The 12392-nt window shown below is 42.7% G+C and overlaps 1 protein-coding gene across 8 annotated transcripts in view; it reads right to left on the reverse strand.

The window, feature by feature from the left end:
• The window catches only part of ELMO1 (engulfment and cell motility 1), a 578919-nt gene that overhangs the window by 402156 nt on the left and 164371 nt on the right, over positions 1 to 12392 (reverse strand). For 7 of the 8 annotated variants that reach the window (XM_050783305.1, XM_050783301.1, XM_050783306.1 and 4 more), the window contains exon 5: positions 4136 to 4186. The exons of the other annotated variant lie outside the window; for it this stretch is intronic. In XM_050783305.1, coding sequence (XP_050639262.1) covers positions 4136 to 4186 — 51 coding nt within the window. The remainder of the gene's footprint in view (positions 1 to 4135; positions 4187 to 12392) is intronic. 8 annotated transcript variants of the gene reach the window in all.

The following is a 12392-nucleotide window of genomic DNA, read 5'->3' on the forward strand; positions in this document are numbered from 1 at the left end:
GGCTGGATCTCAGCTCACTGCAAGCTCCGCCTCCCGGGTTCACGCCACTCTCCTGCCTCAGCCTCCCGAGCAGCTGGGACTACAGGCGCCCGCCACCTCGCCCGGCTAGTTTTTTTTTTTTTTTTGTATTTTTAAGTAGAGACGGAGTTTCACCGTGTTAGCCAGGATGGTCTCGATCTCCTGACCTCGTGATCCGCCCGTCTCGGCCTCCCAAAGTGCTGGGATTACCCCCCCATGCATCCTTCTATACAGGATGTTCTGCAACCTGCTTTTGTGTTAATAACAGGCTTTAGAGATACCTCCTCGGCAGCACGTATCACATTCTTACTAACAACTGCACAGTATTCTACAACATAAAAATTACCTACAGCACTTACCTAGTCCAACTGATAGACATATAACAGGTTCCCAGTTTTTGATCACTAAAAACAATGATGCATATAGCCATGCTTGGGCGTGTGTGTGTGTGTGTGTGTGTGTGTGTGTGTGTGTGTGTTCATCCTGCAGTGCTTTTGTGAGTCTATTTATTATATAAATTCCCAGCAGCAGTACTGTTAAGACAAAGGTATATGTATTTTAAACTTGGGTGAATACAACTAAATTGCCCTCCAAAGAGGGCACACAAATAGACTCTACTTCAAATTTTCAAAATCCTGACCCCACAGCATCTTTTCCTCACACTTTGATTATCTAGGACTGTAGATTTTCATCTGTAAGAGAGGCTGAAGTTCCTCCTAGATAGATAGATAGATAGATAGATAGATAGATAGATAGATAGATAGATAGTCAGATACATACATACATGCTTCTGGAATTCTTTCCAAACACAAAGTTTTTGTGGGGTTGTTTTAAGTTTTTGGTAGTCAAATTTACTGATCTTTTTCTTTATGGCTTCTGTGTTTTGTATTCTATTTAGAAGTTTCTCTCCACTTCAAGACTACAAATATAGTCACCGTAAGCACCCCTTAAAACAAAAATTTCAGAAGAGTAACAACAATGGTCTGGCAAGCCAAGCTTCTTCTGCTACGAACAATAGCCAAAGCTGATTTTAAAATATGCTGCATGCAACAGAGGACCTCAGACTCCATGCCCACAGCTATTATGATCATGGCAGGTAGGACACACTATTCAGCTCTGCACTCAGAAGTTCCCCAAACCCTGACTGCTCCAAACGTCACAGACATTTGCACACATTCTCTGGGTGTGTTCCTGGCGCGCACACACACTCGCTGTCTCTCTCTCTTGCGCTCTCTCTCTCTCTCTCTCTCTCTCTATATATATATATATATATAAAACTCTGTCGCCCAGGCTGGAGTGCAGTGGCATGATCTCAGCTCACTGTAACCCTCGCCTCCCGGGTTCAAGCAATTCTCTGCCTCAGCCATCTGAGTAGCTGGGATTACAGGCACCCACCACCATGCCTGGCTAATTTTTGTATTTTTAGTAGTGACGGGGTTTCGCCATCTTGGCCAGGCTGGTCTTGAACTCTTGACCTCGTGATCCACCCGCCTTGGCCTCCTAAAGTACTGGGATTACAGGTGTGTGCCACCGCACCCAGCTTATATTTTTATGGTAACAGGAGATGGATAAACATACCACACTAGAAAGATACACTTGTTTAACACGGCCACTAGAGAGACTGTCTAAAGATGTACCATGCAGTGGAGAAGCAGCAGCCATGTACAAGGCCTATTACAAATTAAACAGTGCAGGTTGTTTGTTTAGATCCTCTAGTATCAATGACCTAATTCTCTAGGAACAATCTAGAGGGACTGTTCTGTGATAAATGGAAACAGAAAACAAATTCATCAATCAACAAAAAGACCACCTTTGACAGAGTGGAGGTAAAACTCAGCATAGCTACACATTACATAAAAACAGGAGTGTGTGTGTGTGTGTGTGTGTGTGTGTGTGTGTGTGTGTGTGTGTGTGTGTGTTGTGCGCGCGTGTATGTATATCCATGTGGGTGCTGAGATGTCCTTATCTGGCTTCAGGGAGAGTTCAGCTGAGGCAGAAGGAACTTCAAAAGCTAGTATACACCATCTGCTGGCTTCTTTATGGTAGCTTCATAGGTGTTTTTTTCTTTAAACATATTTTTATTGTGTATATAAAAATGAACGAGTACATGCAACCTGTATTTTTCAGCTAAATGCAAAATTATAAAAAACAACCTATTTAAAGTTCACAGGTCGAAAATGTCTTGCTTATAGAGTAACTTCCCAATTCTAGACCCTGTGGCCACAGCCACAACACAACGTGGTTGCTTAAAAATGCAGATTCCTGGGGCCAATTCCCAAATACTATAATCCACCCTCTCTATTAAGGCACCAGATATCAGCATTTTCAAAGTTTCACAGCTGATCCAAGTTTGGGAACCACTGCTTTTTGGAAACCGTAAGCCAGTCTCTTGTAGGTGGGCTCCCATCTTTAATAGTGCCTCTTACACGGGCTTTCACATCTTTCCATTCACTGAGCTGGGAATGTGAGGATCATTCTCTCAAGAACACAAATTCCATTCTCCCTGATGACAAGTCATCCTAAGTTTCCTTTGGGATGCTGAAAAACTTCACCCTCTCTCATATCCAGCCTTCTTTCAAGGAGTGACTTAGATTGTGGAAATTTTGTTCATGAATCCATAGCAATAAAAAAATGAAACTAACTCCTTCTTTGCCTTAGAGAAGGCTTTGATTAAAAACCTGTCTTTTAGACTCTAAAAGGAAATAAAAGGCAAGGTCTACTTTTTCTGTCCAGCAAGCAGATGATTACATTTAGCAGGATAAATAGAAACTACAAAAACCAAACAAAACAATGGTCTAAAGGTCAAATTAACATTCATTCATGCTGACTTGAGTAAGAAGACCAATGCAAAGTCAGACAAAAATGCCTCAGCTCATCATGTAGCCACTGAAAAATGAGTAAAGATTATAATTTCCATTAAGTAGCAAAGCAGGCATCAAAGACAGTTCTGCGAACTGTAGCAACTCACTCCACTGAGCTCATCACTGTTTTTAGGTTCAGGATGTTATTGGGTAAAATGTTTAGGAGTTTCTAAGCCACTCTAACGTAATTTTCAACAATAAGAATTTATGGTAGTTATAGTACCCGCAGCTTAATTTTAGCCAGATGCTTTTCCCAATTTTTAAATTTATTTTTAGCCTACCACATGGCTTCAGTGGAAACTGAAAATGATAGTTAGATACAGTTTTCATCACATATGCAGAGTGAAAATAGTAACACGTGGTGTATTTGGGGCAGATTATTTTTTTAAGAAAGCAATGAAATGCACTGTAAAATAACATAGTTAAATACACTAATGTTACTACCTAAAGTATCGCCAAGCAAGTAGGAAAGATCAAGAAAAGAGACATCAGCGACTACAATAGTCTAAATATACTGTAGCATCTTGTTTAGCAGCTTTAATTCAGAAGACTCTAAAGTTCTTTATGTAGAATCAGCTGTCAATGGAACAGTGAAGTGGCCAACATTTGTAAATTATTTTTATGAATTGTTGTAATAACCCATTAAAGCTACAAAGTACTTAAACTCTCTCTTTCACACAAACACACACACGCACACTGACTTTAAAGGGAAATAACCGACTTTGGTTTTGTTTGTTTGTTGTCTGAATTTGCTCAGATGGCATTAGGTGGATGTGTGAGCAGGTGGGTAAAACCAGTTGGTACAGGTGAGTGATCCCAGTTGTAACACAGAAGTTGTCAAGACGACCTCCAAACTCAAACCTTAAAGCAGAGGTGTCCAATCTTTTGGCTTCCTTGGTCCACAATAAGAAGAAGAATGTCTTGGGCCACACATAAAATACACTAACGATAGTTGAATAACTAAATAAAATACAAAAAAACTCATGATGTTTTAAGACAGTTTACGAATTTGTGAATTCAAAGCTATCCTGGGCCACAGGTCAGACAAGCTTGCCCTTCGCTTGGAGTAAGGTCTTCCTCCTCTGCAGTGGGAAATCTATGGAGGAGCATTCCTGCTAATCCAGAATCTGCATGTCAGGACATTCTGGAAGCCTTTTGCTTTGCACTAAAGTCATCCTCAAAAATTAATATCTCACATATAGCAGAAACGCAGAGCAAAGAATTTACTGGGAAGTTAGAAGCTGAGATCAACTTACTGGAGATTTGGTTAATCGAAGGATAGTGCCATTTTTTATCTCATTGCGGTTCTGGAAAAGAAATAAAAAATCTTTGTAAATCTTCAAGTAGAAGCTTGGTAAAGAAGAGAACAAAGGCAAATATAATCTAGCAGATAAAACAGGCATTCAGTTTATTCTCACTTGAATAATTTTTAATTATTTCTAGAAAGGCTGTTAACTTTCTATCTGAAAATATTCAGTACCAAGGAAGTGAATATAAACCCAAAGAAAAGGAATATGAGTCCCAAGTATAGCAAACAAAAAAAGTAATTTTAAAAGGTTATTAAGGTCATATGACCTGACTCCTACATTTCTACAATTCCTGACTCCTACAATTACACTCTTACATATTTACCCAATAGAACTGAAAGCATGTGTCCACACAAGAATTTGTGCACTAATGTTTACAGAAACATTATCTGTAATAGCCAAAAAGTAGAAACAATACATAAGTCCACTACTTGATAAATGGATAAGCAAAATGTGTTCTTTCCATTCCGCAGAAAATTAATAAGTCATAAAAAAGGAATGAAAGGCGTGGTGGCTCACACCTGTAATCCCAGCACTTTGGAAGGCCAAGGCAGGCGGATCACCTGAGGTCAGGAGTTCAAGACCAGCTTGACCAACACGATGAAACCCCGTCTCTACTAAAAATACAAACAAACAAAAAAAAATTAGCCAGGCATGGTGGCGGGTGCCTGTAATCCCAGCTACTCAGGAGGCTGAGACAGGAGAATTGCTTGAACCCAGGAGACAGAGGTTGCAGTGAGCTGAGATCGCACCACTACACTCCAGCCTAGAAAACAAGAGTGAAACTTTGTCTTAAAATTAATAAAAGGAATAAAGTACCAATACATGCTACAACATGGATAAACCTTGAAAACATTACACTAAGTGAAAGATGCCAGACACAAAGGCTTCATGTTACATGACTGCGTTTGCATGAAATGTCCAGGATGGGCCAATCAATAGAATCAGGCATTAGGATAAATGGTTGCCTAAGGCTGGGGGAGGGAAGCAATGGGAATGACTGCTTGGTGGGTTCAGTATTTTCTTCTGGGGTGATGCAAATGTTTTGGAACTAGATTGGTGATGGCTGCACAACACTGTGAATGCACTAAACACCCCCTTTAAAAGGTGGATCACTGTGACATCTGTCTCAGTAAAGCTGTTTCTTTAAAAGGGTTATTAAAGAGCTTCGTTTCTTAACATTTGCTGGTTCCTTTTGCATGTTGCCTTGAAGTTAAGAATAAATAGCATAAATAAGCAGCTCTCCAATCAGCCTGCCTCCATGTGGCAAGTATATTTGAAGTGAGTGTTATGAAGCTACCACTTAGCATCTGATGTGGTTTGGCTTTGTGTCCCCACCAAAGTCTCATCTTCAATCATAATCCCCATGTGTTGAGAGAGGGACCTGGGCGAAGGCAATCGGATCACAGGGGCAGTTTCCCTCATGCCGTTCTCATGAGAGTGAGTGAGTTCTCACGAGATCTGATGGTTTTATAAGGGGCTCTTTCCCCTTTGCTTCTTTCACACACTCACTCACTCGCTGCCATGTAAGACGTGCCTGCTTACCTTTCTACCATATTTGTAAGTTTTTTGAGGCCTCCCCAGCCATGCAGAACTGTGAGTCAATTAAACCCTCTTTTCTTTATAAATTACCTAGTCTCGGGTAGTTGTTTATAGCAGTGTAAGAACAGATTAATACAGCATCTTTGACATTGAAGATAGAATTTCATTGGTGGTTTTATTTTCTTCCAGTAGAGTATATACCACACATAATTTCCAGGAGGAGGCCTTCCAGGACTCACCATGGTTGCATGCCCTACCTGGTATGCTGAAGTTGGGGGTTAATAAATCTGCCTTCAGGATCACTACCTTGCATAATATAAGATCAAGCCACAAGCTGGAGTTTGCTCAGGACTCAGTAGACACACTGAGGTGGTAGGAAATTTCTTGATGAGATGCCAAAGACACATAAAATTGCTTGCTTCCTCAGCCAATTCTGATGACTTTTTGGACAATGAATTTTCTAAAAGAACCACCCAGAAGGGGGCAGCCTTCAGGCCAGAATTCCCTCCAAAAGAAAAGCAGATCTGAACATTTCACACCAAGTGCAGGCAGGCCCGAAAACCCAATACCACCAGATCTGGGCCCTACATGTGCAATTTAGCCCAGTGTAGAGCATCCCCTGATGCACTGGGTCACCTCTGGAGAGAGCCAGCTCGTCATTACCGGAAGCAGGTAAGCATGGTACTGAATGTCTCTTGGCAGGCAGGCTGAGATAGGAGATGGGGAAATGAATTCAAGTCATTTTTAAAATCTCTTTTCAACTCTAAAATTCTGACTCTGTGAGAAATGAAAAGGAAGATGGCAAATACTAACAACAGAGTTCTAAGGAAGCCGAATACATAACACACCCTTTCTTTGCTCAAGCTCTAAACAACTTGAGAAAATAAGATGGAGAATGAAAAATCCTTTGTATTAGTGACTATGAAGAACAAGTCTCAGAGTGAGCCAGCAGACGTGCTGATTGAACCCTTGGGTCAGGCACACCTGTTCATATAAGGCTTAAGGCAGTTCTCTTCCTAAGAGGAAAGAGGTCTAATTTATTCTTACCAAATTTTCCAAACAGGAAGGGAAGAAGGCTCTAGGGGTATAAAAATGTCAGGAGGGTTTAGAAACAATCTTTTTTTTTTTTTTTTTTTCCCCAGAAGGAGTCTTGCTCTGTCACCCAGGCTAGAGTGTAGTGGCACAATCTCGGCTCACTGTAACCTCCGCCTCCCATGTTCAAGCGACTCTCCTGCCTCAGCCTCTCGAGTAGCTGTGACTATAGGTGCCCACCACCATGCCCGGCTAATTTTTGTATTTTCAGTAGAGACGAGGTTTCACCATATTGGGCAAGCTGATCTCGAACTCCTGACCTTGTGATCCGCCCACCTCGGCCTCCCAAAGTGTTGGGATTATAGACGGAAGCCACCACACCTGGCCCAGAAATAATCTTTCTAATAATCATGGAAGTTTGGAGTTGTGATGAGGCATTCCTAACAAAAGCAATAAACTAACATTTATTGAAAGGAACTGGGCTGGGAGTTTTTGTTTCTCATGCTTATGTAACCAACATTACACCTCTATGCCCACGTTAAAGATAAGAAAGCAAAGCTGCTGAGAGGATGAGTTATTTGCCCAACATCATGGAGGGGATGAGAGGACTCAAACCCAGGTAATCTGGCAACAAAGGCTGTGCTCTGTGTGCCTGACAAAGGCAAGACCCAGACCTTGCATTTACCCTCAGAGGGGAGAGTTCATCAGTCGCTCAACATACATGACAGCAAATAATCAAGACTGGATTCCTAAGTGCTAAGGAATGCTCCCCAGAGTCCCAGGGCTTCCCCACCACACCCAAGGCGACATACTGGGTGCTGGGTGGGAGGAGGGCTGGGAGAAGTTCCTCATTGGCCTCTAGGCTCCCTCAGGCACTCCTTCAAGGTTCACTGCTTCCTTTTTGGAACCCAAGCAAGACTGCTTTCCAGAAAGGGTCTTGATGATTGTTTGTTTCAAAGCAAAGCATGATTAAATCCTCTGATAAAGCTGGGCTCAATTCCTGCTCTGCTTCCCACCAGCTGAGTGGACTCAGTACAAGCTACTTAATTCCTCAGACCTAAGTTCTCTTCCCAAAAGTGGGAAGAACAATGCACTGTTAGAGGTGAATAAGAACAAGAGGAAACGGACATAGGCACTGCATCTAGACTCGAACTGGCTGAAGAATGGGAGCAATTCCTGCTGTCCCAGAGACAGCAGCACCTTCTGCCTGTGCCTTCTCAGTCAACAATTACATTTATCTTCTCTCCTTTCCTTCCCCCATGCTTTTAAATCAGTGTCTTGTACTTCAAATGAAAAGGAGATATGTAGAAGAACTAATAAAATATGCATTAAAAATTTAAGGTCCTGGCAGAAAGGCAGAGCAAACTCAGAAACAAAGGCAATGGTAGACCACTGCATATTCTATCCAGAAAGTCAACTGGATTACAGCTTTTTCACCATGTGCTGATGACACCTTTGGCTTTGTAAGAAAGGCCTAACTTAAGATGTAAACTTCATTAACAAAGGAAGAGGCTTGTCATTGTTCTGATTTCATAAATCCCACACAGGAGGCATAGTCCACAGCTTAAAAGTGATGGGGCCACCCAGACTGGACACACAATTCACTTCCAAGCGGGAAAACCTGGTGCAAGTGGCATGGCTGTCCTTATGCTCCCAGCTTTCTCATGTCCCCGGCTTTCTCATATGGAAAACGAGGATATTGCCTATTTCCTAAGGTTATTCTGAGGACCAAGTGCGATAACCCATTTAAAGTCCTTAAAACGGTGCCTGGCACATTGCAAATGCTAGAAAGAAATGAGAGAGACAGAGAGAGAAAGGGAGAGAGTTCACTGTTTATTATTAAGCACAAAAATAATACGTAAAAAGCACATTGCTATATTCTTATTTGTTTTTAGCTAGACCCTATACGTAAATAATAAATAAAAATAATAATACAATCTATATTACACCAAGGACAGAAACATCTACCCAGCAGGATAACAAATATTAGCAAATGCATACCTCTTCTGTAAGTTGACCAACATGTCTAAGGAGGAATTCTGTCTCACAGGCATGCTTCGTATTGGAGGCAGGGAATCTCTCACCCACTTTTTTTTATCCTATTCAACCCTCAGTCTGTTTCAGAGGGAGCAGCCCTCTAAGCATCAATAAGTGCTGTCTATGTGCTTTTACTTGTTCATCTTTTTTTGTTCATTGGCTGTCTCCCTCACCCCTAAGATGTCACCTCCAAGAGAGCAGATAGTTTAGTATGTGTATATGACTCCCATCCAGAATAGTGGACACCTATGACCCGGCACATGCTGGCACTCAAACACTATCTGTTGAATAAATGGCTAAATTACTCTATGCCAGGCACAGATGAGGCACCAAGGCAGATACAAAGTTAAATAGGACTAATTCCTGTCTGCTGGGAATTGGTCAGTGAGAGAAACTGACATGTAATAACTGTATCTGTACCATGGCAGAGACCTGGGGGTGACCAGCGCTGCATCAGCACATAGGTGTGATGCGAGGAGAGGGGAAGAACAGGGTGTGCAGCAAAGGTTTTTAGAGGAGATGACATTCAAGATGGCCCTCTGCACATAGGCAGGATTTCCCAGGAAAGAGGTGGAAACAGCACATCTCAAAGCTCTGAGGCACGAAAGGACAAGACCTCCTCATGGAACAGAAAAAAGTCCTGTGTGGTCGCTTAGAGCTGGAGATGCAGGAAGAAGAAAAGGAAGACGGGACACTTGAAAGGCAGACTGATCTTCTACCATTTAAGAAGAGGGAGGAGCAGGGGTAAGAAAGGGGTGGCGCTCCAGCTCTGATTTGCTGTTAGCAAACGTGTCATCTCTCTCAAGGAGCCAGCTGGGCAATATGGCAGTCGTATCTGTCCACAAATATTCTCCTGAGAAGGAGAATTGCAAAGCTCAGGCTTTGGGAACAAGGGTCATGTGGCCGCTTCATGAGAAAGGAATCCAGAGCCTCTGGACTGAGAACAGAAACCGTCTACCTCACCCCCATACTCAGCTGGTCACTAAGAATGCACACCTTCCAATGTCTGCAGTAACAGCACTTTGTATGCTTCCTCTGTCTTCACTGGCATAACTTTATTCTTCCAGAAGTCTCCTGCTTAGGCAGATGGCATGACTGCTCATTACAGAACTTTCTGAAAGACCCAGAAACTCAAATGAAAAACATCAACTGTTTATCCTCTAAGGTTCTTTGAATCCCTTGCCTCGAAACCTGCAGTTTCCACCAATCCGAACTGTTGTATCATGACCCATACATGCTTTGAAAGACCCAACTAAACCAAACTTCCAATTCTCAATAAATTCTGACTTTACTTTCTGTGATAGCCTTTTTTTTTTTTTTTTTTTTTTTTTTTTTTTTTTTTTTTTTTTTTTTGGTACAGCTGGGGGTGGTGTGGTACTGGGTGGCCTTTTTGATGTGTCAACTTGACTAGAATACAGTTCCCAGTTATGTGAATACTAATCTACATGTTGCTGTAAGGTATTTTGTAGATGTGATGAAAGTCTATAATCATTTGACTTTAAGTAAGAGAGATTATCCTAGATAATCTCAATGGGCCTGCTTCAATAAATTGAAAGGCCTTAAAAACAGAGTTGTTTAGCCGGGCATAGTGGCTCATGCCTGTGGTCCCAGCTAATTGGGAGGCTGAGGTGGGATGATTGCTTGAGCCCAGAAGGTCAAGGCTGCAGTGATCTATGATCCCACTACTGCACTCCAACGTAGGCAACAGAGCAAGACCCTGTCTCTTCAAAACAAGACAAAACAAAACAAAAAACAAAACACTAACAATAAAATAGAGCTGAGGGTTCCTTGAAGGAACAAATTCTATCTGTGGACAGTAGATAGCAGATTTAGTCTGTGTCTCAGAATTCCAGCCTTCCCTGTGGATTTCGCGTTTTCCTAACCAGCTCCCATAATCCCACGAGGTAATTCCTTGCAATCAGTTCAAATACATCTCCTACTGGTGCTGCATCTCTAGTGCAGTCCTGACGAATTCACCTCTGCCTGAGATACTGACAAAGTGTTGCATGCTGATGTTCTCCCTCAACAAGGTGAGCAACAAGGTCATCTCTGTCTTATCAACAAGTGGTATGGGTGACACTTGGGAGCCATCTTTTGACAGGGTCAATCCAAGCAACATTCATCTGAGGCAAGGTCACTTTTCTCAGGCCAAAGAAACCGCATCAAATGGCATATGAAAGTGTGTGGAGGGCCAGGCGCTGTGGCTCAAGCCTGCAATCCCAGCACTTTGGGAGGCTGAGGTGGGTGGGTCACGAGGTCAGGAGTTCGAAAGCAGCCTGGGCAACATGGTGAAACCCGGTCTCTAATGAAAATACAAAAAAATTAGCCGGGCGTGGTGACGGGTGCCTGTAATCCCAGCTACTCAGGAGGCTGAGCAGGAGAATCGCTTGAAATTGGAAGGTAGAGGTTGCAGTGAGCGAGATCGCGCCACTGCACTCCAGCCTGGGCAGCAAGAGCGAAACTCTGTCTCAAGAAAAAAAAAAAAAGTACCTCACTGGGGCATTGCAACTGAATGGAGAGACTTGGCTCTAAGGCTTTAAAGTGGCAAATGGGAAGGGGATCATCATGGCGGACGGGAGGCAGGACTAGATTGCAGCTCCAGATAGTGCAGCGTGCCGAAGTTCGCATTGTGGATTTTAGCTCCAGATAGATTGCAAGGACAAACCAGTAATCCCGAGAGGACCCACAGACCCTCTGAAGGAAACAGACTGGCTCCCGCAATACCCAGGAGACACCCCAAATACTGTGAGTGCCCCAACTGTGGAAGTAGGAAAGGGAGACCCTCCTCTCCGAAAACACTCCCACTAGAGAAGCTGAAGGTCTGTTTGCAGGAGAAGTTTCCAACCTTACCTGGAGCTGAGCCAATTTAGAGAGCAGAGAGAAATACAAAGTAGAGGAAGCAGCAGAAAGGTCCTGGGAGCTCCCTGCGTCGCCTAGCAGGCCATTACGGCCTGGCACCACAGGGATCCAATGGGAGGGTAGACACTGGAGCAGCAGGTATAACTCCACAGAGAGAAGGAAATCTGTAGCCGAACTTTGTATGGTGGGAGTGAGACTGGCCCTTCAGTTAGCGTGGGAGCTGGGTGAAGCCTGTCACTGCCGGCCTTCCCCCACTTCCCTGACAACCTGCATGACTCAACAGAGGCAGCCATAATCCTGGAGACATCACACTACCTGATTTCAAACTACACTATAAGGCCATAGTCACCAAAACAGCATGGTAGTGGTATAAAAATAGGCACATAGACCAATGGAACAGAATAGAGAACACAGAAATAAACCAAAATGCTTATAACCAACTGATCTTCAACAAAGCAAACAAAAACATAAAGTGGGGAAAGGACACCCTTTTCAACAAATGATGCTGGAATAATTGGCAAGCCATATATAGGAGAATGAAACTGGATCCTCATCTCTCACCTTTTACAAAAATCAACTCAAGATGAATTAAGGACTTAAACATAAGACCTGAAACTATAAAAATTCTAGAAGATAACATTGGAAGAACCCTTTTAGACATTGGCTTAGACAAGGATTTCATGACCAAGAAGCCAAAAGCAAATGCAATTAAAACAAAGATAAATACCTGGGACAT

Source organism: Macaca thibetana, chromosome 3, assembly GCF_024542745.1.
Source record: "Macaca thibetana thibetana isolate TM-01 chromosome 3, ASM2454274v1, whole genome shotgun sequence".
NCBI classification, from domain to species: Eukaryota; Metazoa; Chordata; class Mammalia; order Primates; family Cercopithecidae; genus Macaca; species Macaca thibetana.